This window comes from Lithobates pipiens, unplaced genomic scaffold (assembly GCF_037356315.1).
Source record: "Lithobates pipiens isolate NorthernLeopardFrog02 unplaced genomic scaffold, aLitPip1_a1.2 Scaffold_28, whole genome shotgun sequence".
NCBI classification, from domain to species: Eukaryota; Metazoa; Chordata; class Amphibia; order Anura; family Ranidae; genus Lithobates; species Lithobates pipiens.
In genome coordinates, this window is record NW_027507789.1 from 171,318,323 (window position 1) to 171,345,817 (window position 27,495).

The following is a 27,495-nucleotide window of genomic DNA, read 5'->3' on the forward strand; positions in this document are numbered from 1 at the left end:
TAAATATAGTTACATATTATACAGAGAAAATAAATAGATATACAACATAATATAAATTAATATAAGGTGCAATTCATTATCAGGCTCAGTTACATCAGTGTCTATAAGCATAGTGTTTGTTTAATTCCATAAATCTGATGTAGTCTGTAGATCTGTTTGATCTCTTTGATTCAGATATGTGCCATTGTGTCTAGTACAGGTTGACATTTTAATTTAGAGGAAAATCTTCCAGCAGGTTGCTATGGACAGCACAGATTTTTTTTTTGTTATACTGACAAGCCTATAATTATTATTTAAGGTACTTACATAGCGCCATCAAATTACACAGCGCTTTACATATACATTGTACATTCACATCAGTCCCTACACTCAAGGAGCTTACAATCTAAGGTCCCTAATGCTGAGTACACACGATCAGATTGTCTGGCGTACTTAGTCCGCCGAAACGCATTTCAGCGGACAATTCGATCGTGTGTGGGCTTCAGGGGACTTTTCCAGCGTGAAGTCCGGCGGACTAAGAAAGTATTTTTGCACTCCAATCTTCCCGTCGGACTTGGGTTTCAGCGGACAATACGTGAGTCAGTATGCTAGTACGGCGGACTAAGAATGATGCATGCTCAGAAGCAAGTACGAAAAAGGAAGCTATTGGCTACTGGCTATTGAACTTCCTTTTTCTAGTCCCGTCGTACGTGCTGTACATCATCGCGCAAGCGAACGTCGGACTTTCTGTTTGTCCGTGTGTGGCCAAGTCCGTTCGGTAGAAAGTCCGCTATACTATCCGCCGGATTGTATGTCGGACTAAGTACGCCAGACAATTTGATCGTGTGTACGCGGCATTACTCATATTCATATACTAGGGCAAATTTAGACAGAGCCAATTAACCTACCAGCATGTCTGTGGAGTATGGGAGAAAACCCACACAGGCACAGGAGAACATGCAAACTCTAGGCAGGTAGTGTCGTGGTTGGGATTCGAACCAGTAACCCTTAAATAAAAAAATATGAGAACCCAATTCCATACAGAGAGAATATTTTAGACATATCTACATTTCTACACCATTCGTTTAGCTTATATCAAAGTTGAAGATGGTGTACTTTTTCAAATATGGATATAACCTTCCCATCTTGAATGTCTTCTGTAATGGAGACGATCTTCAAACCTGTCAGGAAAGAGACAGATTTTATTAGTCTACCTTACCAATGACAATTACTAGCCATGGTCCTAATTTGTATATCCAAGAGTGTCTACAATCAAAGTCTTCCTTTCATTTTATCATTTGGATGGAATAATGGAAGCTAGAAGTTGAGGACACCACAGACACTTTTCAGAACACAAACCTTTGATAAATAAAGAAAAAAATTTCATTTTTAAGTCAGATAAAAGTCTGGAAGTCACTATTTTAAAAATAATGAAAATATGTGTATAGAACTTTCTCATATCTGTGTGCTCATTTTAGGAAAAATCTACCTTTTACTATGCTTATCATAGAAATCCAAACAAGTGATAGCACACTATACCTACATATTGTACATAGTTACCCCTTTGATTTTTTCAGCCAAAATTTGGACTGAAATCGTCTTATATGTTAACTAAGCCAAGCAATCACACCTTATACATTTTAGCATCTAGGTATACAATTACTGTAGATATGGAACTAGAAATGGAGGCTATTAACAGAGTATGTGACTCTTTAAAGAGGGCTTTTACAGAACTTATAAGGCTCCAAGGAGGAACGGTTAGGCCACTATAAAATAGTTTACAGTGAATTGAACACATTGAAAGATGAATAGGGGATGTTGCACATGTTTGGTGGCCCTGTCCCCACCTCACAGGGTTCTGGTCCTGGGTGCCTGGGCTCCTCTATACTTCGTTCCATATACCCATCCACAAAGATGGAAAAATTGCCTTACTGCACTATCCGATCCAGGGGTTATTCTCATACCAACAAAAGCTGGCATCCTATCTGTTCATAGCTGCTAAACAGGCGATAGCCAGAGCTTGGAAGAAAGCCTCTGCTTCATTTGCCACGATGAAGAGCATTCTGACCAACCTTATGATTAATGAAAAAATGTCTAACATCTTGCATGATTCCCACTTTAAATGTCTTAAAATATCATCGCCCTGGTGGGACTATGCTCTCCCCACCTTGTATCCAAACAGCCTGGGTATTTCCTAATAGTCGCCTTGCAACTCACTCACCCTGCAGGACTTAACCTTTTTCAACCCCCCCCCCCCCCACTTTTTTCTTTCTTTTTTCCATTCTTCTCCTTAGTCTATCTCTTTCTCTCTCTCTGTTGCTAACACAGGGCTTGTGACGACCCTCTGTCTGCTGCTTTTTATGAAAGCCCTGGGTCTAGGGCCACCCCCCTCTCCTTTTTTTGCTGACATGCGGCTAACTATGCCAGGCATAAAACCCATTTCTTGATCATACATCACGGGACACAGGAGGTTCATTACATAGTGGGTTATATAGGCACCTCTGGTGATTGGACACTGGTTAACCCCAGTTAAGGAGAATTCCTCCCCTATATAACCCCTCCCATATGGGAGGCACCTCAGTTTTTTCGCCAGTGTCTATGGTGGTTGGTCACGTAAAACTTTAGCTCTGTGCAGGTCCCTGCGGGGGCCTAAGGGCTACAACAAACCAGATCCATACCTCGGGCCGATATTTGACTCCCAAGATGGTATGGTACCCGGGCCGCGTTAGCCGAAGAAACGAGGTTTGGCCTGTAAGTCCTCTCCTATTGGAAGACTGGGCTCTGGGAAAACCAGACTTGGTGTACTGTTTATACAGAGTGCATGAAAGTTTCTGGCAGAGTCTTTTACATGGTCCAGGTAGGAGGCTCTTCCGAGAAAGAGCCCCAGATAAACCTGAAGGTTGGCTAACACTGCCCGCCGTGATGGGTGAAGGCTGAAATATGTCTGTTTCAGCAATTCCTGCGGCGAAGACAGGTAAGGGAAGTTAATCCTATATATGTAATTATATGATGGATTTCTTCATTTTGAGTAGTTGTATGTCTTACCTGGTTTCCACCACTAGAGGGAGTAAGAGCAGCCCGATGCATACTTACATACCTTTCAGTAAACACGCTCAGTGAAGCCTGGTTCCCCAGCTGTCTCACGTCTCCACTGCAGTCCCTGCCACAACAAGGTAAAACAGGGGTCCCACGTAGTCTGAGGGTCCAACGCAGCTCCGGTGTGGTTCTCCTTTCCCCCCTGGATCCTGCGATCCTTGTGCACACGCGCCGGGCATGTTCCCGGCCTAATGGAGGAAAGGGGGAGTGTGGTTGTGAGCCGTGCATGTCAGTGTGCACGGCGCTGTACTGCGCAGGCGCCAGGCGGCAGATTTAAAAAGCCCAGAGCCTCAGGGGGCTGTAAGTGTGAGACACAGTAGCTATGGGCAGTAAGCATCCAAGGGGATTGGATCCAGGCAAACCTTAGAGTCAGCATCAGGTTGTGCAGTTTAAGCATATATATTTATTGTGAGACTTTAAGCACAACAGTGATTGCACTTTTACTAGTACCTCTGCTTTGTAGCTTAGGACTATGTCTCCTCATAAGAGGGTCTCAGGGGGAGGTAGCAAAGGCACTGGAAAATCACCGCCTAGGTCCAGGGGTTCTAAAAGTGCCTGTAAGTTACCATCCCCCCCTGCAAGACTGGAGCCAGCCTCTCAAGACGAGTCAGTGCCCCTGTCAGGTTTTGCAGCCTCTCCTAATGTCCCAGCCCCGGTTTATGTCACTGAGGACTCCCTTAGGGCTACATTGGAGGGTTTTGAAGGGAGAATAATGAATTTTATTTCTGCTTCCCTGAAAGATAGCAGGAAAAGGGGTAGATCCCCTCCCTCTGCTGAGATTCCTCTCTCCGATGATTCTTCTGACAATGAGGAGAGATCCCTGTCTTGGGACAGGGATCAGGAGCAGTCGGATGATTCAGAGGAAGAGGAGAGAGTCCCCTCCTCCCAGGCTCTCAGAAAACAGGTGCAGTATTATAATGAATTGGTGCGTACCACATTCAGAATGCCTGCTGCTGAAGTCGCTACGTCCTCTGTTTCTTCCCTGGGAGTCAGGAAAGCCCCACAGACTGCCTATTCCTTTCCAATTCATCCCTTAATGGATGAATTGTTGTATGAGGATTGGGGACATCCTGATAAACAGTTTGCTCCTCCTAAAAGGTTTTCTATGCATTATCCTCTGGAGGAAAGTTTAACCAAGAAGTGGGGGGTCCCATCTGTTGATGCGGCTGTTTCTTATGTGAATAAAAACCTGACTTGTCCCTTAGATAATGCGCAGGTATTTACAGATGCAACTGATAAGAAGCTGGAAACCTTATTAAATCCTCCTTTTCCATGGCTAGCGCTGTAGTGCAACCTACACGCGCAGCCGTGGGGTTGTGCCAGTTCCTCAAGGAACAGGTTAAGCAGATGCTTGGGCTCCTTCCCAGCGAGGAAGTAGAGAAGTATGCAGAGATGCCTCATATTCTGTGTTTCATGATTGATGCGATTTTGGATTCTGTCCAACAAGCATCACGTTTATCCCTCATGTTGGTTCACAAGCGAAGGGCCCTATGGCTAAAGAATTGGGCAGCTGAGCTGTCATGCAAGAAGCATTTGATTGGGTTCCCGTTTAAAGGGGAACGTTTGTTTGGAGAAGAATTAGACAAATTCGTCCAAAAAATTTCAGGGGGTAAATCTACTCTCCTTCCAGTCAAAAGGAGCAAGCGTCCTTCATTCAGGCGTGCTCTCTCTCCCGGAGCATCAAGCTCTAATCAGTGGCAACGGCCTTCTCAACCCTCCTCTACAGGAAAGGCTCAGGGCCGGGCCCAGGGGCAGAAAAAGACTTGGGGGCGAAAGCCTGCCAAGCAGAGCCCAAAAGCTTCCTTGTGAAGGGGCGCCCCCGCTCGGCAGAGTGGGGGGAAGGCTCCTGCAGTTTGCAGGAGCCTGGCGGGAAGAGATCCGGGACAAGTGGGTGATCTCTTCTGTATCTCTGGGCTACAGGCTAGAGTTTCAGGAGATTCCACCTTCTGGCTTTCTAAGGTCAAGGATCCCCAGGGATCCAGTAAAGCAAAAACCGCTATTTCTGGCCTTAGATCACTTACTATCCCAGGGGGTGATAGTAGAAGTGGACCCAAAAGAACAGGGTTCAGGGTTTTACTCAAATCTCTTCACCGTTCCGAAGCCAAATGGAAGTGTCAGACCTATCCTAGATCTGAAGGATCTGAACCGGTTTTTACGCATCCGATCCTTCCGAATGCAGTCAATCCGCACTGTGGTCTCCTCCCTGCAAGGGAGAGAGTTTATGGCATCAATGGATATCAAGGATGCATATCTCCATGTGCCAATTTTTCCCGCACACCAAAAATTTCTAAGGTTCACGGTAGAGTGGCGCCATTTTCAATTTGTGGCCTTGCCATTCGGGCTTGCTACGGCCCCTCGAGTCTTCACAAAGATTCTGGACCCAAACCTAAGAGCTCAGGGTATAGCCGTCATGGCTTATCTAGACGATTTGCTTCTCATGGAGAAAACTGTAGCGTTCCTGAACCACAGCGTCACCAGAACGCTAGAACACCTGGAACGCTTAGGTTGGATCATAAACCTAGAAAAGTCATCCCTACAGCCTGTCACCAGGTTGGAATACCTGGGTATGATCATCGACACCGCTCAGGGCAAGGTGTTTCTTCCAAGGTCAAAAGCCTTGGCCATTGGGGATCTGGTGCGCCTAATTCTGGGCAGGAGATCTTCCCCCATTCGATTGTGCATGAGACTGTTAGGGAAAATGGTTGCCTCCTTCGAGGCCGTCCCATTCGCCCAGTTCCACTCAAGGCCTCTGCAAAGATGCATCCTTGCGGCTTGGAACAGGAAGCCCCAATCCTTGGATCTTCCTATGCGTCTATCCCCAGGGACACGCAGGAGTCTCATCTGGTGGTTGCAAACCAAAAATTTGCTGAAGGGCAAAACTTTTCTTCCTCTTCCATGGAAGATTATCACGACAGATGCCAGCCTGACAGGCTGGGGAGCAGTGTTGGAGGAGACGTGCTCGCAGGGGAAATGGTCTGCGATCGAGAAGCTATTGCCCATAAATGTCCTGGAGATCCGGGCAATTTATATGGCTCTCCTAAAGTGGTCTTACAGACTACGAGGTCTCCCTGTTCGGGTTCAGTCCGACAATGCCACAGCAGTGGCCTATATCAATCACCAGGGCGGTACCAAGAGTCTGGTGGCCCAAAAAGAGGTGAATCGCATACTTGTCTGGGCAGAAAAGCATGTTCCGTGTCTTTCTGCAGTCTTCATTCCAGGAGTGGAAAATTGGCAGGCGGATTTTCTGAGCCGCCAGCAGTTGTGCCCAGGAGAATGGGCTCTGCACCCCGACGTGTTTTGGAACATATGTCACAGGTGGGGTACTCCAGACGTAGATCTGTTTGCATCCAGGTTCAACAGGAAACTGGACAATTTTGTGTCAAGGACAAGAGATACACTTGCTCAGGGGTCAGATGCTCTGACAGTTCCCTGGGATCAGTACAATCTGATCTATGCCTTTCCCCCGAGCCTGCTTCTGTCGCGGTTCCTGGGAAGAGTCAAGAGGGAGACAAAATCGGTCCTTTTGGTGGCTCCGGCTTGGCCCAGGCGACTGTGGTACGCAGAGATCATGAAGTTGGCAGTAGGCAGGCCATGGTTCCTCCCTCTCCAGCCAGATCTGCTCTCATAGGGTCCAATTTACCATCCTGCTTTACACAGTCTGAATTTGACGGTTTGGCTGCTGAGACCCACATTCTGAGAGACCGTGGCCTTTCAAGGCCAGTCCTTTCTACTCTGGTCAATGGCAGAAAGCCGACCTCCAGGCTTATTTATGACAAAATCTGGAGGGCATATGTTTCCTGGTGTGAGCTCAGGAAATGGCATCCTAGAAAGTATGTCATTAGCAGGATCTTGGCCTTTCTCCAGTCAGGCCTAGAAATGAATTTGGCCATAAGCACTATCAAGGTGCAGATTTCAGCCCTGTCAGTATTTTTTCAGAAGCCACTTGCATCGCATTCCCTGGTGCGGGCTTTCATCCAGGGGGCCATGCGGATAAGACCGCCAGTCAAACCTCCGGTATGCCCATGGGATCTGAATTTGGTTCTCTCGGCTTTGCAGGGGCAACTATTTGAACCTTTGCATCTGGCTTCATTAGTTCTCCTGACTAAAAAATTGGTCTTCTTGGTAGCCATATCTATGGCTAGAAGAGTATCAGAGCTAGCAGCTCTTTCCAGCAAGGAGCCGTATCTAATTATTCATAAGGACCGGGCAACTTGGTCATCAGTCCACACATTTACCAGATTCTATCAGGTGGATGTCAGAGGGCAAGAGGATATCGCCTTCGGGCGAAGTGTACTGCAGGCTGCAGTTTAGGTCCTCCGGTCCCTGGCGGTCTATAATTATGATCTGTGTCTCCCTCCCCTCAATCTGAGCATTGCTTTGGGACATCCCACTATGTAATGAAGCTCCTGTGTCCCGTGATGTATGATCAAGAAAATTGGATTTTTATATACAGCTTACCTGTAAAATCCTTTTCTTGAGAGTACATCACGGGACACATGGCTCCCGCCCCTCTTGGGTTTTACGTGGTTTCTTATTGCTTTGCTACAAAACTGAGGTGCCTCCCATATGGGAGGGGTTATATAGGGGAGGAATTATCCTTAATTGGGGTTAACCAGTGTCCAATTACCAGAGGTGTCTATATAACCCACTATGTAATCAAGCCTCTGTGTCCCGTGATGTACTCTCAAGAAAAGGATTTTACAGGTAAGCTGTATATAAAAATCCAATTTTTGTTCTTTTCCATTAACTACCTACCCCAACTGGGGACATTCTGTGGAACTGAATGCATTTTAACCTTTGATGCAAACTAGTGCACCTGCAATATAGACTTTCCTTGATGGCCCTTGGGCCTGGTAGACATATGTGGACCTTCAGTTTGTTTCCCTAGGTTGCACAGTGGACATTCATTACCTACAAAAGTTAACTGTTCACGTTCTCTCAGCCCATGTCTTTTCATTATGTTTGATATGCTACACCCCTGCATGGGTGATAGGTTGTCATGTTGCCATGCTCATTACAATAAAAATTATTGTACCAAAAAATAAATAGGCTAAAGCTGTGATCACAAGAGTTATGTTTAGAGGGTTCATTTAGGCTTAGCTTTTGGGGTGGAGTCACGATAACATTAAGTTTCTTAGTATTTCATTAACCACTTGCTTACTGGGCACTTAAACCCCCCTCCTGTCCAGACGAATTTTCAGCTTTCAGCGCTGATGTCCTTTGAATGACAATTGTGTGGTTATACAACACTGTACCCAAATAGAGCTTTCTTTTAGTGATATTTGATTACCTCTGCGGTTTTTATTTTTTGTTAAAACAATTGAAAAAAAACAAATCTTTTAAAAATTATATATTTTTTTATATTTTGTTATAAAAAATTTGCAAACAGGTAATTTTTCTCCTTCACCGATGTATGCTGATGAGGCGGCAGTGATGGGCACTGATAGGTGCCAGTGATGGGCACTGATGGGTGGCAATAATGGACAATGATTGGCACTAGTTAGTTACACTGATAGGCAAGCACTGCTAGGTGGCACTGATTGGCATCACTGGTGGGCATTGATAGGTTGCATTTGTGGGCATTGATAGGTGGCACTCATGAGCATTGATAGCTGGCACTGGTGGGCACTGTGGGCACTGGCAGGGGGTACTGGTGGCACAGATGAGGCAGAATTGCCTCTTCCTCTTCGGGACCGATGTCCCTTGCAGATAAGCCGGTGATCTGCTTTTTTTTTCTCCTCACACTGTCAGAAAAAAAAACAATTACCGAACTTTTGTTTAGATCATGTGATCAGCTAGCATTGGCTGACAGCTGATCACGTGGTAAGGGGCCCCTTACTCGGATCTGTGGGGCACGGGCAAAGGGGAGGAGGTCATATGACGTCTCCTGGAAATTCAGGTCCGTGCCGTGGCCGTCATTCGGCTATAGCACAGATGGCAAGAGGTTAAAGTGTATAATTTTTTGAGGGTGTGATCAATTCCTTTTACCTATATTTCAATTGTCTCAACATTTTTGATCTCTTTAGCACCAGAACTACTTGCACCACTATGCCAAAAACATTGCATCTATAATAAATGTATTTAAAACAGTATACCAAATTGTACTGCATGTTGACTAGACTAGAACGTCTTGCAGTCACACACAGTTTGGCTTGACAGTATTATAACCCCTTTCAACGACACTTCCCTTTGCAGTTTAGGGCCCAAATGGTAAACCATACTAAACTTTACCAGGAAAACTATTGACTGCAGTTGGCAGCCAATTTCAGTGTATTTCTGTTATTTCATCTATAGCTACTGTTCATTATAAGACTTAATATTAAAGTGAATGTAAACCTGATTCATGAAATTTAAGCTGGGAACATATATCTGCAGTGTTTTCTTATCTCTCTTCAAAGTACTAAGTCTTGTGGCTTTCTCCTGCACCATTCTTCTGTTATCAGCATGATAACTTCTGTCAAGTTCTCCATCAACTGTTATAAATCCAGGCTGAAATTTGTATTGTGGGAGGTTGCTAGAAATAGATTCGCAGAGAGCTGAACTTTTCACAAAACAGCTCTGCAAGTCTCTGCCTGTCTGTCTATGTGGAGTGGGGGTGTGTGCCTTTCCTCCGAACAGCTGTCTTGGCTGTGTGACCAGACTTCACTTCCAGTGTTGAACATGAAGAGAAAATCTGTAACACGATGTGAACTTTCTAAAGAATATATAAAGCTGAAGACAGCAGATATGCATGTAAAATTTATGTAGGGAGATTTGTTTAATCTCTGTGTATCATCTGAGGCTGTTCACTTCACTGGGTATATATGTGATAGTTTACATCCACTTTAACTTCATTTACCTCTAGTTTCTGTCGACTGGAGCTTCGAATTGCTATTTAATGACAAAAAAAAAAAAAAAAACAGGTTAGTGGGTCATGGATGAAACATACATATAACTTACACAACTCTATCTTCTCTAAGTATAGTTGAAAATGTGAAGTGATTACCTTTCTATCCCCTTTAACCAGTTCCCGACCAGCGCACACCGATGTACATTGGCAGAATGGCACAGGCAGGCAAATGGGCATACCTGTACGTCCCTTAAAATTTGCCGCCCTGCCATTTGCCGCCCTGGTCGGGACCCCCGTGAGTCCGGTCACGGGTCCCATGGACTCGATCACCACGGGCATACCCACGATCGTCTCACGGGGCGGCTGAACGAGGAAATGCCATTGTAAACAGCATCTCCCCGTTCTGCCTAGCAACTAGTGAAGCTGATCTCTGCTCCATGTGATTGGAGCAGAGATCAGTGTTCACTAAATTAAAGCCCAGCCCCCAACAGTACCATACCCCTAGGAACACTTAACCCCTACACTGCCACCCACTGGTTAACCCCTTCACTGCCAGTGTCATTTACACAGGAATCACTGCATTTATATAGCAGTGATTGCTGTATAAATAACAATGGTCCCAAAAATGTGTCAAAAATGTCTGATGTGTCTGCCATAATGTTGCAGTCACAATAAAAATCGCTGATCGCCGCCATTACTAGTAAAAAAAAAAATTATTAATAAAAATGCCATAAAACTATCCCCTATTTTGTAAACGCTATAACTTTTACGCAAACCAATCAATAATCGCTTATTGCTATTTTTTTTACCAAAAATATGTAGAAGAATATGTATCGGCCTAAACTGAGGGAAAAAATGTTTTTTTATATATTTTTGGGGGATTTATTATAACAAAAAGTAAAAAATAATGCATTTTTTTCAAAATTGTCGCTCTATTTTTGTTTATAGCGCAAAAAATAAAAACCGCAGGGGTGATCAAATACCACCAAAAGAAAGCTCTATTTGTGGGAAAAAAAGGACATCAATTCTGTTTGGGAGCCACGTCGCATGACCGCGCAATTGTCAGTTAAACGACGCAGTGCCAAATCGCAAAAAGTGGTCTGGTCTTTGACCAGCAAAATGGTCAAGGACTGAAGTGGTTAATTTATGTGAGCTTTAGTTGTTGGAAAAATCCAAAAAGTTGTTAGCCACAGTAAATTGCGTGGCAGCATTTGTTTTCATAGACATAGCCCATTAGTTGTAGCCTATAAAGGCCATTTGTTCCTACTTACTCTAAATCTTCTCCTTCCATAAGCTGTTTGTATGTTGCAATTTCCATCTCCAGACGAGTCTTTACATTTGTCAGGATCTTATATTCATGGTTTTGCCGTTCTAGATCATATCTCATCTGAGCCAAGTCAGCTTGTATACTATTAATCAGTTCTTGAATCTCAGCAAGCTTGGAACTATAACTTTCTTTTGTCTCGGCCAGTGTGTCCTCCAGAGCTGATATCTGAAATTTACAACAAATGTATTTAATAATCAGATAGATTTCTACAATATCCACCTTCGATGTAGTCATTGTTTGACCAATGACCCAAATACACTATAAGGATTTGTGCTAGAAGTTTGTCCTTCTGTTGATTGTTTTGGAGTACACTAAACATCTGAAATTCTAAAATGACATCCAGTAGACTAAACTTGTATTGCTGATGTGCATGGAACTATGCATATAACTGTCAGACTCTGTACTAGCAAGGGAGACCTGGACATATCCTAATAGCCTATCTAGAGGTGAGCGATATGACGTCATGTCTTTTCCTGTAGACTCTTGATGGTCAGACAGCATACTCTTAAGGTAGTACTGGGTATATAAGCTGCTATCAGTTTAAGTCATGGCAAGATAAATACTTTCAACTTAGACTGGATAGGCTATTGAAATTTAAAATCGGAGTTGTTGGTAGCTATGGCATACTGAAATTAGTTAAGGCAAACCTATGCCCATCTTAAGGCTGCTTTCCCACTGGGGCGGGAGTGGCGTCGGCGGTAAAGCGCCGCTATTTTTAGCGGCGCTTTACCGTCGTTTTAGCTGCGGTCTGCGGGCGCTAGCGGGGTGGTTTTAACCCCCGCTAGCGGCCGAAAAAGGGTTAAACCCGCCCGCAAAGCGCCGCAAAGCGCCGCTGCAGCGGCGCTTTGCCGGCGGTATTGCCGCGGTGTCCCATTGATTTCAATGGGTAGGAGCGGTATAGGAGCGGTGAATACACCGCTCCTTCACCGCTCCAAAGATGCGGCTTTCACACTGAAGGAAAAGGGGCCGGTTTTTTTCAGGCGCTACACAGGCGCTATTTTTAGCGCTGTAACGCCTGAATACCGCCCCAGTGTGAAAGCAGCCTTACACTTCTTAATAGGCATACTTGTACAACAAACACCTAAATGTGCCTGCACATATGTTGATCTTGAAGAGTTATGGAACTCTGGAAATAGTAACTTCAGACACTGTTGGCTGTTGCCTTCACTACCTTACTATTAATATGACATCATGATAGACACAGTTTCAAACTATTGTAAAATGCCAGCGATGTGAGGGAACAAGGCAAGCATGTCTTCAGAAAATAAATATGCAATTTGCATATTAAAGCTTCCCAGGCATTGGGGCTCTATAAATAGCCTTGAGTCCAGGAAGCCACCCTATTTTTTTTATCTCTTTCATCTTGTCAGGACGTACAAATCTCCTATAACTCCTCCCACTGGACCATCATCCCACTTTACCGCAGCAAATATGGGTGGCCCATACATTGAAAGATAGTCTTGATATGGGCACATACTGTATATTAAACATGTATTTTTCTGTTTTAATTGTACCATTGCCACCAGAAGTGGTGTCATTGGAAGAATTATCCTCTGTTCCTGTTCTGGTGACAACTTAATCTTATGCTGGCCATACATGGTTCGAATTTCGAAAGAATTTTCTTTCAAAAATCATATCTAAGAATTTTCGTATGAATTTCACACCATTAGTGGGCAGCAGCAACAGCCGGTTTTCGTGCGGAAATAAAATTTGAGGAATCGGACATGTTGGAAATTTTTAGAAAAACAAACGATTTTCTAATCAATGATGGGAGAATCGTGCGAGAAACGTAATAAGAAAAGAAAATGTACGGAGATAAAAGAAAATGTACAGAGATAAAAGAAAATGTACGGAGAGAAAAGAAGATTCCCAGCCAAGAAAATTCTTTTCTGTAGCAACATGAGGTGAAATTGAAGGCTTGGTCGGCCGAATTTTGAAAATCAATGGTGGCATCATCGGATCACAAAAGAAACAAATTTTCTGATTTTGAAAAGAAAATTAGTTCGAAATTCGACCGTGTATGGCCTGCATTAGTCTTCAGCGCTCTGCCCAGCATTACCAGGCTAAATACTTATGAACTATTATTGTCGGCTCTATCTAGTGGTTATAATGCAGTATTTTCCTGTTCCAAGCCACTCTTATGGATGAAGAACATCCGACCTGGAGAGAAAATAACCTAGTATGATTCTGGAATTCACAGAGAATAAATACTCAAGCAGTTTCACAGAACTAATAGCTTTTTTTATAAACATTTTTTATAAACACACCACACCACATAGTGAATTAAGCCCCTTCCTTTATGTCTGTGTGTTTATGTTTGTACTGCCAAACCTACAGTACTTAGCTGAGCCTGTAAGTCAATCTCCAGATGCTGTGCTGTGTGTCGCAAGTCAATGGCCTCAGATTTCACTGTTTCAAGCTGCTCAGCTCCTGACACAATCCGACTATTTAATTCTTCACTCTATGCAGATATTGGAGACAGAGACATCACAGAAATAAGCATCACATGTCAGGTATAAATTATAATAACATTTTACATTCAGAAACATATCTTCATGTGTGATGGTATAATGTCACTTAAGTATTGAACACTGCAGTATGATATCGAGTGGGGATCCAGTCAACATAACCTGTGTTGTTTTCAGGTGCCCCACCTATTCTCTAAAAAGGCTGTAAAATTATACCTGCAATTTATTGCCAATACAATTCAGTCTCAGATTTCATTTTTAAACCATTTTCTTTTAACCTGAATATTTGTTTGGTGACAGCCCTAAACATGCAAAGTGACAATGAAGTTGATTTACCAAAGTCAAAAAGACTGTTCGCCTTGCATAGGAAGTTGTGCTTTGCAAGGAAATTTCCCCCAGAGCTTAGTGAATTTGGTGAAGCTTTGCTGACTTCTTTCGTCCAATCCTGTGCAAGCAAAAATGCTGTTTTCTTTTTCTTTTTTTTTTCCTTGCTTGTGATTTGGGTATTCTTTACAAAGTGAAATTTCTCCGAATTCACTAAGCTCTGGGAAAAATGTCCTTTCAAAGTGAATAGCCTGTTTGCTTTTAGTAAATCAACCCTGTTATCTCTTTACATGGTTGTTTAGTTTTTAGGAGGCTATATATAGGCAGAGGAATACTATGCATATCCCTATTCCCTAGTAATAAGTAATAGTTGACAACACTGCTTCTATTAGACACATAAGAACAAGATATTGATGGCATAGATTTAGCACTGGAAAGTTGATGGAGAGAAGTCATGAAATAAAATATAAATCATATCGTTTACCCCTGCATGCTCTTCTAGTTAATGGGGCTTGTTGGAATATTTATCTTCAATGCTTGGTTACACTGCAGTTACATTTGATGTTTTGCAGGTACTTGACAGGTAGTTCCAATCTCTGTCAAGTGCCCTTCAAAGTCTAAGCCCCTGTACAAACGGTCACAGATTTCGACAACCAAATCCGTCGGATTTTGTCCGTCGGATTTTGTCCGTCGGATCTTGTCCGAAACTGTTGCATACACACGGTCGGACAAAGTTGTCGAAAAATCCGATCTTTTAGAACGTGATGACGTAATTTTGTTACGATGGGACTACATTCAGACTAGTAGCCAATAGCTTTGATGTAGGAATTTGATCTGAGCATGCGTGGCACTTGGTCCGATCAAAATTCTCTACACATGATCGGAGTATGTCCGATCGGACCAGTTTGTCGGAAAATATTTCCAACAAGTTGGAAAATTGGGTCCGACGGATATTCCAACGGAATCAGTCCGATGCATACCACACACAGTCCGATTATCCGACAACACGGTCCAATAGGACACATTCCGATGGATTCTCCGACCGTGTGTACAAGGGCTAAGTCTAAAAGTACATAACAAGCCTACTAGCTTTGTTCAAACTTCACAATTTAGGACAAGGATCCTCAAACTACAGCCCTCCAGCTGTTGCGACTAGTCATGATGGGAATTGTAGTTCTTGAACAACTGGAGGGCCATAGTTTGAAGACCCATGATTTAGGGGTTGGGCTTTAATTGTTGGTTCTGTAGCGTTTGGATTGCAGTTTTCATGTTCTGTGCCTTCTTCTGGTCGTCCCATCTGGTATGTCCTGCCATGGTCCAAATGTCACCTAGAAAAACACACGAAGCCAGATCTTCTGGATCCAACACAATTTGAGTGTTTTAAAGCAGTGGTCATCAACCCTGTCCTCATGGCCCACTAACAGGCCAGGTTTTATGTATTACCTTGGGGAGATGCAGACTAGAATACTGCAATCACTGAGCAGCAAATGATATCACCTGTCATGTATTTCAGTTATCTTACAAACCTGGCCTGTTAGTCGGCCATGAGGACAGGGTTGATGACCACTGCTTTAAAGGACCTTTAATAAAATGGGTATCATTTTACCTGTGTGAAAAACCATTTCTCCACTTCATTTAGGTTCCTGTCCATCAAACTTTCATATTCATTTCGGATATCCGACAAATTTTTTTGGAGGTCCACAGCAGGAGCCATGTCCAGCTCCACATGGACCCTGGCACCCAGCTGTTCTTCAAGGTTCTTCACTTCCTAAAAAACAAAACCATTGTAGAAGTGAGTTGCTATAGTTCAAATCAAGCAAGGACTCCATTATTAAAAAAAGAACAGTTAAGAGAAAGTGCAGTCTTTGGTGTGAGGAAGCTAACATGAAAGCGACTGTCTCAAATAATGGTAGTTTACACAATAGTGTAAAAAAAATCATTAATGTATTAGTGCATACAAATTTAATTGCTAAATATATGTTGTTTTCTGCAGGAAGCTGCCTAAACACATAATTGGACAACACACGCAATGCAAATGTACAGTACATGCTTGTACAAGCTGAATCAGTTGAGAACCATAGCCAGTGACTATCTAACACAGTCAAACATTCAAATCTAGCATTGGCTAACAAATTACACTGGCTCAGTTCCTGGTCACATATGTGACCTCTCGTCCAAGAAATTATCACAATGCCATAATACATAAGTGCATCATTTTTAAATAATTGAATAATAATTGAATAGCAAATGATTGTTTGTGATCCTTGTGACATAAAATTGGTAACTGAAATGATCTGCTTAAGGACCGCCCCACATACACATACTGCAGCTGGGTGGCCCTTAAGCGCAAAATACCTGTATGTGATTCCTCTCTTCGGCTGCTCTGCCTATATAAACAAGGCAGATCACCGTTCTGCAAGAAAGGAAAATGGAGATCTTCTGTTTCTGCTAAGCAGAAGCATGAATCTCTCTCTTCCTCCAGTCACAGCATTCCCCCCACAGTTAGCAAGCCCCTCCTAGGAGCACACTTAACACTTTGATTGCCCCTGATGTTAACCACTACCCTGCAGGTGTCATTTATACAGTGACAGTGCATCAAGACTGATCATTGTATTGGTGTCACTGGTCCCCGAAAAAGTGTCCCTTGGTGTCACAGTCCCGCAAAAAATTACTGAACGCCGCCATTACTAATAAAAACAATAAAAATAAAAAAAAGTCCATCTTTATTTATTTTTTTTTCACATAAATCTATCCCATAGTTTGTAGACGCTATAACCTTTGTGCAAACCAATCAATATACGCTTATTGTGATTTTTCTTTTACCAAAAATCTGTAGCAGAACACATTTTGGCCTAAATTGATGAAGAAATTAGATTTTTTTTAATTTTTTTTATTGGGGATAAGCTCTATTTGTGGGAAAATTGTCAGTTTAAGCAACGCAGTGCCCTAGCACAACAAATGGCCTGGTGAGGAAGAGGGTAAAACCTTCCAGAGCTGAAGTGGTTAAAGCTATCCTTTCACAAGTCAGAAAAATGGTGGGTTTGCATTACCGGTATCTCTTGTCCTAATGACAACTTCAAACACCCCAAAAAACTGCAAATGCCACAAAGAGTCGTTGTTTAAACCTCCTGCAGTGTAAGAAACTTGGCCCTAAGCAAACTCATAACAAAAGGTCAGTGCCAGTAGGATTGTGGAATACCATTTATATTTAAAGTTGGATTGTACAAATAATGTTGCAGCGGAGAATGGAGTATACCCATGAATGGGCAGAAAGTATGTTATTTGAAGGATTTCCAGATGAAAATAAAGAGAAAAAAGCTTAAGTAAAGAAAAAACTAATGACGCCACTACATCAAAAGATTGCTAAACTGATATGTTATTTGTCAGGGAATTGTGTGATATTTGTAGATTGTCCATTAACTATATTTATACCTCATTGTGGTTTTTCTTCAGAAGCATCAGGTCTTCTGTAAGATGCTCGAGCTGAAATTCCAGATCACAGCGTTCAAGCGTCAGTCCATCCAGATGTCTCCGTAGATCTACTACATCGGTTTCTATTGCTTGACGCAAACTGAGCTCCATGTTATACCTTAATAAATGAAGTGAACATAATTAGATTATAGAACTTGAACCATGTGCAAACAATATAGAAGGTATGTTAATGCAGATAATATATTATCGGGATAATGCTGCAAGATCAATTAATGAACTAACATCATTCAGAAATCATCAGCTGATGAAGAAGGTGAGGCTGTGTCTTCGAATCGCGTTCTGATTGGCCAGACCGTGTGTGGGCGGCTCCCCAGTTTGACAGCCCTGAACCACTCCCACCCAGAAACACACAGCCGATGTTTGAATAAGGCTTATCGAGGCTCCAGCTGCACTTAACATACAGCGTTTGTGGATCCGACAGAAGAGACTTTCTGGCGGTCCTCCTGTGACACTGCATGTGGAAGCTCCCACCCTCTCTAGCACTCTGCAAGTGCTCCAACATTTTTCACGCAGGTTTTTAATGTTGTTTTATACTTATGTACTGAATAAATTCCTAAGCTATTTAAAGGATTGTCTTAGCACTTCTCTCTCCTTTTGCTTTCCTTTTTTTCACAGTGATCGGGTTCCCCAGCCCGTGCCTGAAGCAGCCTCGCTCCCTTTACAGCCTCCATTTAGAGACTTTTTTAGAGACTAATTTTTAGGTGGTTCATCCCCCAGAACGTTCAATCCACTCACCATTCACATGGTTGCACCTTCATGTATCAACATGCAGATGCATGACTTTTCATAAAAATTTTAAACTTTAATTTTTTTCTTCAGATGGTTTAGCGCTGAACATTATACCAATATTGTGTATGTGTTTCCTCCAAGTGTACCAAATACGCCTACGCTTTCTACCAACCTCCTCTATTTATAGAAGCTGTGCAATAGTTTCCATGAATGAAATGTGATCTACGAATGGAGGATAGGTGGATGGTCCACCTCCTTCATTCATATAGCACACTTCATTCAGAGAAGCTTTAGTACAGCTTCTAAGAATGGAGGAGGGTGGTGGAAAGAGAGGACATAGTTGTCATAGTTGATAAATGCCTGTGACAGCTACAGCTCCCTTAGCTCCATTAACCTCTGTTGCACTGAAAAATTATGGCTGTGGGGGAAGGGCAGAGCAAATGAAGGAGGAAACTAATCCTGCAGACAGCAGCCGAAGGGACACATCTGATTGACTGTAAGTAATCTCCATCATGTTGTTTTATTTTTTGGCTTAACTTAGGGGTAGAGAAATAAGTTGAAGTACGAAGGCTGTTTCAAAAAAGTAAGGCAAAATTGGACAGATCTTGTTTATTAACTTACATTGCTTGTTCGAATTCTACTTGTAGGTAGTAATTCTTCTTCTACAGTAATGCCCCGTACACATGAGCAGAGTTTCCAATGGAAAAACCATGGATGTTTTTTCCGACGGAATTCTGCTCAAGCTTGGCTTGCATACACACAGTCACACAAAAGTTCTCTGAACTTTCGACCGCCAAGAACGCGGTGACATACAACACTACGACGAGCCGAGAAAATTAAGTTCAATGCTTCCAAGCATGCCTAAAATAGTTTCAGAGAATGCGTAGGAATTTTGCGTGTCAGAATTTGTACAGACGATCGGAATTTCCGATCGGAACTTTTTCCGACCGAAAAAGAGAGAACCTGCTCTCAATCTTATGTCTTATCTTAGTCTGATGGAGTCCGACTTTTGCTGTCAGAATTTCTGATCATGTGTATGGGGCTTAAGTCTTCTTCTTTTTCACTGCAGGTAAATAATGCATTCCAAGAAGAAGCAACAAGCTGTCATTGGCATTCTGACATCCACAAAAGACTACAGAATGTTTATGAAGATGATACATTGACAAGAACAATGTCTTGTCATTGGTAACTATTGTCAATGGTGTCAGCTCTGTAAACATTGTAGCCTTCTGTGGATGTCGGACAGCCTGTACCCCTCTTTTAGTCAAGAATTCAACGATGGGATGTTGCTTAAAATAAATAGATCTTAGACATTACTTCTCTTGAATGACGACCTGCCTCCGTTCCTCCTAGGACTCATGTAACACTATTTGTTTACACTTTTTCCAGTAGGAACCCTGGAGAATTTCTATTGTCCCACGTAATTCCCATTGTATTACATTGCTTCTCTGGGCTGTGTTTTCACAGTCATCAAACTTCTCATGGAGAAAGATCATTCTGCAATTGCTTTACTTATTTTGCATTATGTTGTGTATGGCAGTGGTATATCTGCAAAGAGGATGTGCAGAAGTTTAAATCTTTGATGTTCATTCCCTAAAATCTTTTGTGATCTACACTTTAGTTTTAATATTGTTGTTTGCTATTCATGAGGGGAGCCCACATAGGGGTGCCAGCTTACATGATGTAGAGAATATTCACTCTGGTGCTTGTCTCATCTTGGTGCTTGGTCTCTTAATCCATGCAGATGTTTTTTGTCTTTTTTAATTCTTTACTTAAACATTTTTTGTACAGACAGACATGGAAGAGACATTAGCCATTGCATTCCAAAAGTTATAACTCGCAACATAAGTCGCACTGTGAGTGAGCACACAAAGCTCAAAAGTCATATTCCATGTCATGAAACACCACTTATAGCAGGCAATTCTGTCTCTCCCATCCTGGCCATACTTTACTTTTCTTAACAGAGAATAACAAAGCAAATACAAAGAAAAGGAAAAACGAGAAAGAGAGAGAAAAAAAAGAGGTAAAGAAAGGGTTTGGAGCCCCTACTCCGCCTTTACTAGCCCAGAGCCATATTCCCTAGAACAAGTATAAAGAGACAAGTAGAACCACTATTTGTTACATTTTTTCTCTTTACTTTGGAAAATTGCAGTAATACTCTCCATGGCATAAATATGAGCTACTTTGGTGAGCCACAGGGAGATTGTAGGGGAGGGTTCTGGCTCCAAAGGGCTGGAATACAGACTTTGCTGCATTTAGAAGGTAGTCCAAATTATTTTGTATTTACGTTTTGAGAGATCAGAGTAATGGAGAAGATATCTGACTGGGTGAGAGCCCAAGTTGTAATCAGTGAGTTCTTGATAGTGCCTCGCACCTGAGACCAAACCCCCTCTAGTTTTTGGCAAGACCACAAGATATGCAACATGGTAACCTCAGCCTCTCCGCAGTGCCAACAGGTGTTCACCACGTCAGGGTAGATTTTCTTTAAGAGAGACAGAACCTTATACCAGCGTGCGAGGATCCTGTAGCTCAGCCCCTGGTATTTACTGATCCATGTAGATGTTACCTTGCTTGATTGTGTTAGATTTACTTTTGGAAGATGCATGCCCAGTGTATATAGTAAACTTAACCCATGTCACGGGGAGGAAAAACAAATCCTAATGCCTGAACATAGCTTTGCAACTACTACTACTTAGTGTATCTAGGTGTACTGTACCAATTTTTTCAAGACAAATTGGATTTTCATTTGGAGGTAAAATGTAGAATCAATGTACCCTGATTGGGTACATTGATTCTTGGGTGTGCCTACACACATACACAAAATATACACATTAAAACAGGGAGACAAATCATCAAATGAGTGACTATGCCTAAAGGGGAAAAAAACATTAAAGTGATTCTAATAATTGCTTTACACATGATAGATTGATCAGAGGAGATCACATGGGTACCACATCCAAATCAGTATGGAACAGGACACAAGAAAATGCTCTATGGAAGAGCTGGGATTTTTAAGGTGCCAGTAACTTAGGTCACAACACGTAGTAAAAATTAATCAATGTATTCAGTATTTTACAGTAAAGCACATAAAGAGACTTTAAAAATACTGGATAATTTCATGTTTGATATCCACATTGCAACTTGGTTACAATTGCTTGTCATGGTGCAACAATCCTGACATGTTTCACCATTTAAACAGCTTCTTCAGGAGATGTGTGCTATCACACCAATTTCAGAAACCGTTAAGCAAACACTGATCCAAAAACTATTCCTCAAACAGAGGAGAGGAGGAAGGCGTTTTCTATCTACATGAGCCACAGAGGAAGGAGCTGTATATTGATAGGCTGCAGGAGGGGCAAACAGGGCAAGCAAAAAGCTTTAAGATCACCCAGAGGTAGCAGTGGTATCCTCGGTCTAGTAGCCAAACGCTGAAAGTGACACCAAAAAAAGGAGATATTCAAGCTGTAATATTTCATACACTTGCTCTACGGGAGCTCCATCCACCATGCCCGTGCCTGTAGTGGCCCCTGACATTCTACTTATCTAATAATCATGGCCTGGAAGCAGCAGTAACAAGGAAAAACAAAGATTTTTTTTTTTTTTTTTTCATCCTGATGCTTTCAGATGTATTTATTGCAGATACTGAACACATTGTAAGTTAATTCCAGACTTCCAGTCTGCAGGATTCCGGCTTCCTTAATTATAGTTTATATCACCCAGTAATGGCTGGGTGTTTCTATAAGAGGTATGAAGAACAACATAAACAGAAACTGATAAGTTTTCTGGTCAAACTTTTATTGTTCCATAGAGGCTGTAAAAGATTAGAAAACTGGTGGTGCATTTTTATTAGAATCTGTAAGTTTGTTTTGTAGTAATAATACTTGCTTAGGATAACACTGTGCCATGTTGAATACAATATTTTTGCTGGAAATTATTTGCATACCAAGCTTGTTTTTTATCGTTAAGGAAATAACTGGAAAAACATTTCTTACCAAAGCCATAGTAGCCATTGACAATAGATGAGCATAGTCCAAAAAGGTTTGAGTCATAATCAGAGTCAATGAATACTTTCCGGTCAGGGCCGTCTTTAATATTGATTGGACCCGGGGCAAACATTTTTTGGGCCCCCCCCCCCCCCCCCCAATGCAGTTTCGCTCTCTACCTTCTCTGAGACATACAATAAATAGCAGCTAGACTTAAAATCAGTTTACTGTATCAGATCAGGCAGTGATTGGTTGCCAGAGGTTACAGCATATCATTATTGCTTACTGACTGGTTGCTAGAGATTACAGCACACATTAAGGCTCACTGATTAGTTGCTAAATGTTACAGCACATGATTTCTGCTTTTTGATTGGTTGCTAGACCCATGTCCGCAGCCAAATATGTCTATAATTGGCATGTGAGCATCAGAACCAGATCAGGGAGTAAGGGAAGTTGTTTTAAGTGCTGGATTGACCTCCAAAGATCTCAATCCAGCTAAACATCTGTGGGATGTGCTGGAAAAACAAGTCTGATCCATGGGGATCCCAGCTTGCAACTTACAGGACTTAAAGGATCTTCTACTGATGGCTTGGTGCACGATACCACCATATACCTGCAGAGGTCTAATAGAGTACATGCCTCAATGAGTCAGGCTTGTTCTGGTGGCAAAGGGAGGACCTACTCAATACTAGGTGGGTGATCATAATGTTATGATGGATGATCATACTATTATAGGTGACATATATCCAGAATTTCCCAGTTCTGGAGCAAAACCATCCATTTTACTTGGATACCTGGCCTGAGCTCCCAGGTGTCTTTTCCACGAAAAACAGTATACTTAAAATGGCCTGGCCATATGGGCGAAGAGTCCATATTCCATCATATAACAAGGACATTGTAGCTGAACACTTTTAGAGTGTCCAGATCCAGTGCCCCGATCATATTGATAGTCTTTTACATGGAATATTTACTATTTCTATTGCATTTTGTTTGCTAAAGCAATGCATTTCAAAAACAATTGCCATATTTTTATCTAAAATACAATTTTTCCATGCCCTATTGTGTTGCCTTTCTTGTGATCTCCTCCAGCCCTTTTCATTCACTTCCTGCCTATATATGTACAAACAGCAAAAAGAACGGGTCTTTACATGAAGTACACGGGGCATAAGGTTATACATTTAATTTTTGTAATGAACATATCTATGATATATAATATATAATTTTTTTATACATTATTGATTATTGGTAATTTTTCATATTCAATAAACCTATATATATATATATATATATATATATATATATATATATATATATATATATATATATATATATATATATATATATATACACATAAATAGGTAGACAGTTGGAAATTGTTTAATACCTAATATTAAAGAGGGATGAGAGAATATACTAAAATAAAAACTTTACTATACAAGGATGGATGCGCAATTCAGACAGTCCATAAAAAATGAACAAACACATAATGAATGATGGAACCCAAGGTCTTTGGACTAGGAACAATTGGTACAATAGATAACATGCTGATGTAACACATAATTGGAACATGACATCTGTTGGCTCAACGCATATCATGACTTAATGTCATTTACCAGCAACAACCGTGTAATGTGTTTCTGCAATGACATATATGGCATGCTCTGTGACGGATAGTCCACACAGGCCCCACCCGGGATGGACATGCATCAGGCAGGGAATGATGCTTGTCTGTCTTGGGTGGGGCCTGTGTGGACTGTCCGTCGTGGAGCACGCCATCTCAGCTCCTGGGGAGACGTTTCCCTTACATGGGGGACGCATGACCCACGGTACCATACCATCAGTACATCAATACCTGGTAAGTACCAGATGGGGTTCTGAACCCCCCCCCCTTTTCTGCCTGATTATCTGTGAATATACTGGATCAATTAGAAATGTATCTATGTCAGACACATTACATGCTTGCTCCTGATGAGTGATGCTACGTCACGAAACGCATTGAGCCAACAGATGCCGTGTTCCAATTATGTGTTACATCAGCATATAATCAACATTTTTGTTATTTCTGGCTAATATATATATATATATATATATATATATATATATATATATATATATATATATATATATATATAGAGAGAGAGAGAGAGAGAGAGAGAGAGAGAGAGAGAGAGAGAGAGAGAGATAGATAGATAGAAATATATATATAGATATATAGAGTTTTTATTGAATATGAAACATAATACCAATAATCAATAATGTGCCAAAAAATAATATATTATATATCATAGATATATTCATTACAATAATTTAATACATAAACTTATCCCTCACGTACTTCATGTAAAGTCCCATTATTTTTACTCCTTGTACATAATATAGGGATGGAGGCTAATGACCACGTCATTGCCCCATATAAAGTCCCATAAACCCCCTCCCACCATTAGTATTCTGTCTATTTATATATATATATTTGCCCCTGCATTAGTTGCCCGTTTTCACTCTGCATCACGTTCCTGAAGATGACAAAGGTGGAGCATGCCTGTGCAATGTCTCACGGTCTTAATTAGGGGCTCATGTGACTAGTTGGCAATACAAGAGCACAGTTGAAAGTTGTCACGAGATAATATGAAGTACCTGAATAAGACACTTCATGGCAGGATACCTTGGTATTATTTTAATAATGGATTCAAGTAAAAAGACCAAAAAAACCTTTTGAAATTAGATAAAACGCTAACATTTATTTACGTTTTTAGAGATAGTTTTGTCTCTTCACTTTAATTTCAACATAACAATTACCTGCAGTGCTTAAAAATTACATATGTTGCAATATTAACTGCCTGCTTTTCAGAAACATGAACATAACAAATGCCCACAATAAACAGTGGTGCATCTGCCACTGGAACTGCAGTGCTGGATGGTATCAAAGCTTCAATTTTCATATAGCTCATGCTCATATCATCATGACAATCCCACAATGGCATCCTGTCTGCATCTGTACCTGCAAAAGTGCAATCCTGGCCAAAGATATTGAGGTAGATACAGTCCAAGTGATACCTCCCTTTGTATTATCAGTAGGACACATCATTTAAGCCATTTTTCTAATCTCCCAGTTGGCAAGATATATATTTATTTGTGAAGAAATTGGTAACTTAATATTTTCTTACTTGCTTTGTAGGTCATCACCTGCAAGACGGGCATTGTCTATGTGCAGAAGGACTTGAGTGTTATCCATTCTGGCATCAAATATCTGAAAAGGATTGCACAATTTGAAGATTAAAGCCTAATTCTGAGCAAGTTCATATGCCGTCTTGTGCACTATGTTCCAGCACACTTATTGTCTTTATTTAATGTTCACTTTCAGTAGACCGCAAAAATTAGAAAATGGCAGCCAAAGGGAAGGTATTTAAAATCAGGTTGGCCAATATTCTGCCTTATACTGTGAGGTGCTTATTATAAAATTGCTGGGATGGGGAAGAATAGAAGAATATAAAGGGTTACATACCGTAGGTTAAGTGCTTTAATGTGCTTGACACATCTAATAGATTTGACACATCTAATAGACTTGACACATCTGTATAGAAAGCCTGACTGCTGGTAGAGATATTACTTGAACATCTACGGATAGTCATATTTCCCGAATGTTAATTATCTATTATCTGTGTCAGTGTTTAGTTATCTAACTTACACAAGCCTTAGAGCCTGTGTTGATGGGCTTTTTGTTTGCATCAGAACTGCTTCTCTCCCGGTAAAGTCAATGGAAATACAAAAGCAGCTTGAAGAAGGTTGATGCAGCTTAGGAGTAGGCCAAATGCAAGTCAGAAGGAGTTCAACTACATGTTGAATATACCTATCAGAAAAAAATGCATGCATCACAAAGCAAGCTGGTACAAGCCCAAAGCCCACAGACACAGGCCCTAAATCTGGACACATATTTTGATTAAATGGTCTGCACAGTTTTCCCATATAGTGCAACAGCCTACCAGAACAAGCATTTTCGATTTTTATTCAACTAAAAAGACACTAAGCCCTTGTACACACGATCGGAGATTCCGACAACCAAATCCGTCGGATTTTGTCCGTCGGACAAAATCCGACGGATTTGGTTGTTGGAATCTCCGACAACCATTTTGTCCGAAACTGTTGTATACACATGGTCAGACGAAGTTGTCGGAAAATCCAATCGTTCAGAACGTGATGACGTTATTTCGTTACAACGGGACTATGTTCAGGCTAGTAGCCAATAGCTTTGATGTAGGAATTTGATCTGAGCATGCGTGGCACTTTGTCCGATCTAAATTCTCTACACATGATCGGAGTATGTCCGATCGGAGCATTTTGTCGGAAAATATTTCCGGCAAGTTGGAAAATTTGGTCCGACGGATATTCAGACGGACCAAACATTGTACAATTAGATTGTAGCGTATGTGATACGTTTTGGCAGCTAACCCATTCAGTAAACAGCTTACTTTAGCACAATTTACAAAATATTAATCATGTGCCCACTAATTTACACTGGTTATTAAAATTGTTTTGCAGTACATTTCCACTACACAATTTGTATAGAAATAAATATGTTACTGTTTCTGTGGGCATCTAATTGGTTTCTTCTTGAATGTGCTTCTATTAAGTATACTATAGAGAAATAAAAGGGTAACTCCTACAAAGGTATGTGACCACTGTGCGTAATTATGTGATTCATACCTGTCTCTGAAGCTCCTCAATGCTCTTCAAGTTTTTGCTGTAGTCAGGCAATTGTTGAGGTGCATTTTTTTCATACCACTCTTTGATCTTCCTTTCCAGTTGTTGGTTTTCTTCCTTCAGTGAGGTCACCTTGTCTAAATAGGTTGCCAGTCGGTCATTTAAAGACATCATAGTCTCCTTTGAATTCATACTAAACAGTCCACCATTCTTCCAATCGCCATAACTTTCAAAACTATTGATGTTGAAACCCAAATTACGCTCTGTACTTCCAGCTTCAAATGTTCTTCGAAGTCTTGATTCACCATAAAAGCTGATAGACTCTGGAGAGCTCTTGTTGTTCACTAAGGACAAATGCCTGAATAGCTTTTTTGGTTGACCACCAAATGAAGAGGTCCTCTTGAGAGAACCAGCAGTAGACCATGCTTTTTTTAAATTGTAATTCATAATGAAGAGCTTGTTGAGTTTGGATAAACAAAGGAAGACTTGGTTGACTTAGAAAATGAGCAATTCTATGTGTGCTTCTTTTATAAGAACGCTTGTGGGTGTCACAATGACTTTTAATGGGAA

At 41.4% G+C, this 27,495-nt stretch overlaps 1 protein-coding gene across 1 annotated transcript; it reads right to left on the bottom strand.

The window, feature by feature from the left end:
* Nucleotides 1–27,409, bottom strand: LOC143935808 (keratin, type I cytoskeletal 19-like). The gene is made up of 8 exons (XM_077459918.1): nt 26,929–27,409; nt 25,392–25,474; nt 17,456–17,612; nt 15,630–15,791; nt 13,567–13,692; nt 11,176–11,396; nt 9,914–9,945; nt 1–1,160 (listed from the first exon to the last, which is right to left on the bottom strand). The coding sequence occupies exons 1-8, from the start codon at nt 27,370–27,372 to the stop codon at nt 1,075–1,077; spliced, it is 1,311 nt and encodes a 436-aa protein (XP_077316044.1). The 5' UTR covers nt 27,373–27,409; the 3' UTR covers nt 1–1,074.
* Between the last annotated feature and the right edge of the window lie 86 nt (nt 27,410–27,495).

What these genes read in the sequence shown, in the direction of transcription:
- LOC143935808 (XM_077459918.1), bottom strand. Translation starts at nt 27,372, where the DNA reads ATGAATTACAATTTAAAAAAAGCATGGTCTACTGCTGGTTCTCTCAAG. An exon ending in GGTGATGACCTACAAAGCAA is followed by an intron (nt 17,613 to 25,391) that starts GTAAGAAAATAT and finishes TCATTTATTAAG; the next exon opens with GTATAACATGGAGCTCAGTT. An exon ending in AGAAATGGTTTTTCACACAG is followed by an intron (nt 13,693 to 15,629) that starts GTAAAATGATAC and finishes ATATCTGCATAG; the next exon opens with AGTGAAGAATTAAATAGTCG.